The sequence below is a fragment of the Austrofundulus limnaeus genome, unplaced genomic scaffold, assembly GCF_001266775.1.
Source record: "Austrofundulus limnaeus strain Quisiro unplaced genomic scaffold, Austrofundulus_limnaeus-1.0 Scaffold798, whole genome shotgun sequence".
Lineage (NCBI taxonomy): Eukaryota > Metazoa > Chordata > Actinopteri > Cyprinodontiformes > Rivulidae > Austrofundulus > Austrofundulus limnaeus.
In genome coordinates this window covers 228,486-230,015 of record NW_013953200.1, presented here as the reverse complement: position 1 = coordinate 230,015, position 1,530 = coordinate 228,486, and the positions used below count along the sequence as shown (strand labels likewise).

At 37.6% G+C, this 1,530-nt stretch overlaps 1 protein-coding gene across 1 annotated transcript in view; it reads left to right on the top strand.

Moving 5' to 3' along the window:
• The window catches only part of LOC106532596 (X-ray repair cross-complementing protein 5), a 46,621-nt gene that overhangs the window by 1,979 nt on the left and 43,112 nt on the right, over positions 1-1,530 (top strand). Inside the window, exon 4 of the mRNA XM_014028701.1 lies at positions 216-377. Within this exon, the coding sequence (XP_013884155.1) occupies positions 216-377 (162 nt within the window). The remainder of the gene's footprint in view (positions 1-215; positions 378-1,530) is intronic.

Genomic DNA, 1,530 nt, shown 5'->3' with positions numbered 1-1,530 from the left:
ACAGAAGATCTTTCCTGCCCACAGCCATCAGCATCTACAATAAGTTTTTAGTTCAATGAGTTTCAACAACACCTAATTTCCCTCTAAGATCAGTAAAGTATTTTTTGAATTTGAATTGAATTTGAATAAAATGATGGCTCTATGTGCTCATGTTTGTCTTGAGTTTGCCAAACCTGTCTATTAAATGAACTCTGTTCTGTGACTTTTCTCCTCAGGAAGCACATGTCTGTTTTCAGCCTTGTTGAAGAAGTGTAGTGAGAGGAACATATTTGCGCTCTGCCGTTGCATCTCCCAACGAAACCATCCGCCTCGATTTGTTGCCTTGGTGCCTCAGCTGGAGGAGGTTGATGAAGGGATAGGACAGATTACACCACCAGGTAATCCATTACTAACGTCGGAACAAGTTTACTTAGTGTGCTAATAATCACAAACTTATCAAACAGCTTGATTATTTTAGGCTTCTTTTAACTAACATTTTGATGCTTTTCACAGTCTAACATTATTCCAGATGGTGTTTGAGTTCATTTAGAGACCACCCTGTAAACCTGAGTGTGTGTGTGTGTACACAAGTGGACAGAAATGACCCTGAAAATAATGTGACAAAAGGGACACGTTAAAGCAAGGTGTATCCACTACTCACTGTGCTATTTGGTGACATGGTGTGGACAACACTAAACATGGACCAGAGGAAGCCAAGGAAAGTGTTGTCTCAGGAGATTAGAAAGAAAATTATAGAACAAGCATGTTAAAGACAAAGGTTATAAGACCATTTCCAAAAGTGGCAGATCTAGGATTTTTCTGAGTAAGGGGCCATCAAGAGGCCACAATATTCATAGAGGGGCCAAGTTTTTTGTTAAACACCCTTTCACACAAATCTCCAGTTTTGGTAAGGTGTATTCATTTTACCAGTCATACATTTTCAAACACTTGTAATGTAATGTAATTGTTTAAAAAAAGGAACCACTTTACAATAAGGCTCCCATTATAGATGGCTTTTAAAGAGTTTATAGATAGATTATTAATTCCTCTGTAAACACTTCACAACTTATTAATAAGTGTTTATTATGTATTAATTGAGTCAAAAAAGAGACTAAACTGTCCAGTTTCTTTCCAAATACTGAGCCAAATCTGTTTGTATGTTAAACATTTCAGACTAGTTTACTACCTTGTAAGCACAATAATGATTAGGAAATGCATATTTTAACATATAATTGTAAGAAATAATTTGCGTTAGTTAAATGAAATCGTGACGAAACCACATAATATTGGATAGATTAAAATGTGACAAGAATATAGACCATACAACCCAGATCTGGTACGAGCGAGCTTTATTGCTTATGCTAAAGCAATCTGAGCAACGCTAGCTACAACCCRGACTTCCGGTCCTTATATACAGAGTCTTCAGTGCCTGGTGCGCCCCCTGCAGGCCTACGGCTACATCGCAGGCCACTCGAACAAACAATGCCTTCGCTAATGAATTAATAACGGTTTTTCGATGTGTTGATGATGCTTTGTGCATGTACCTAAACT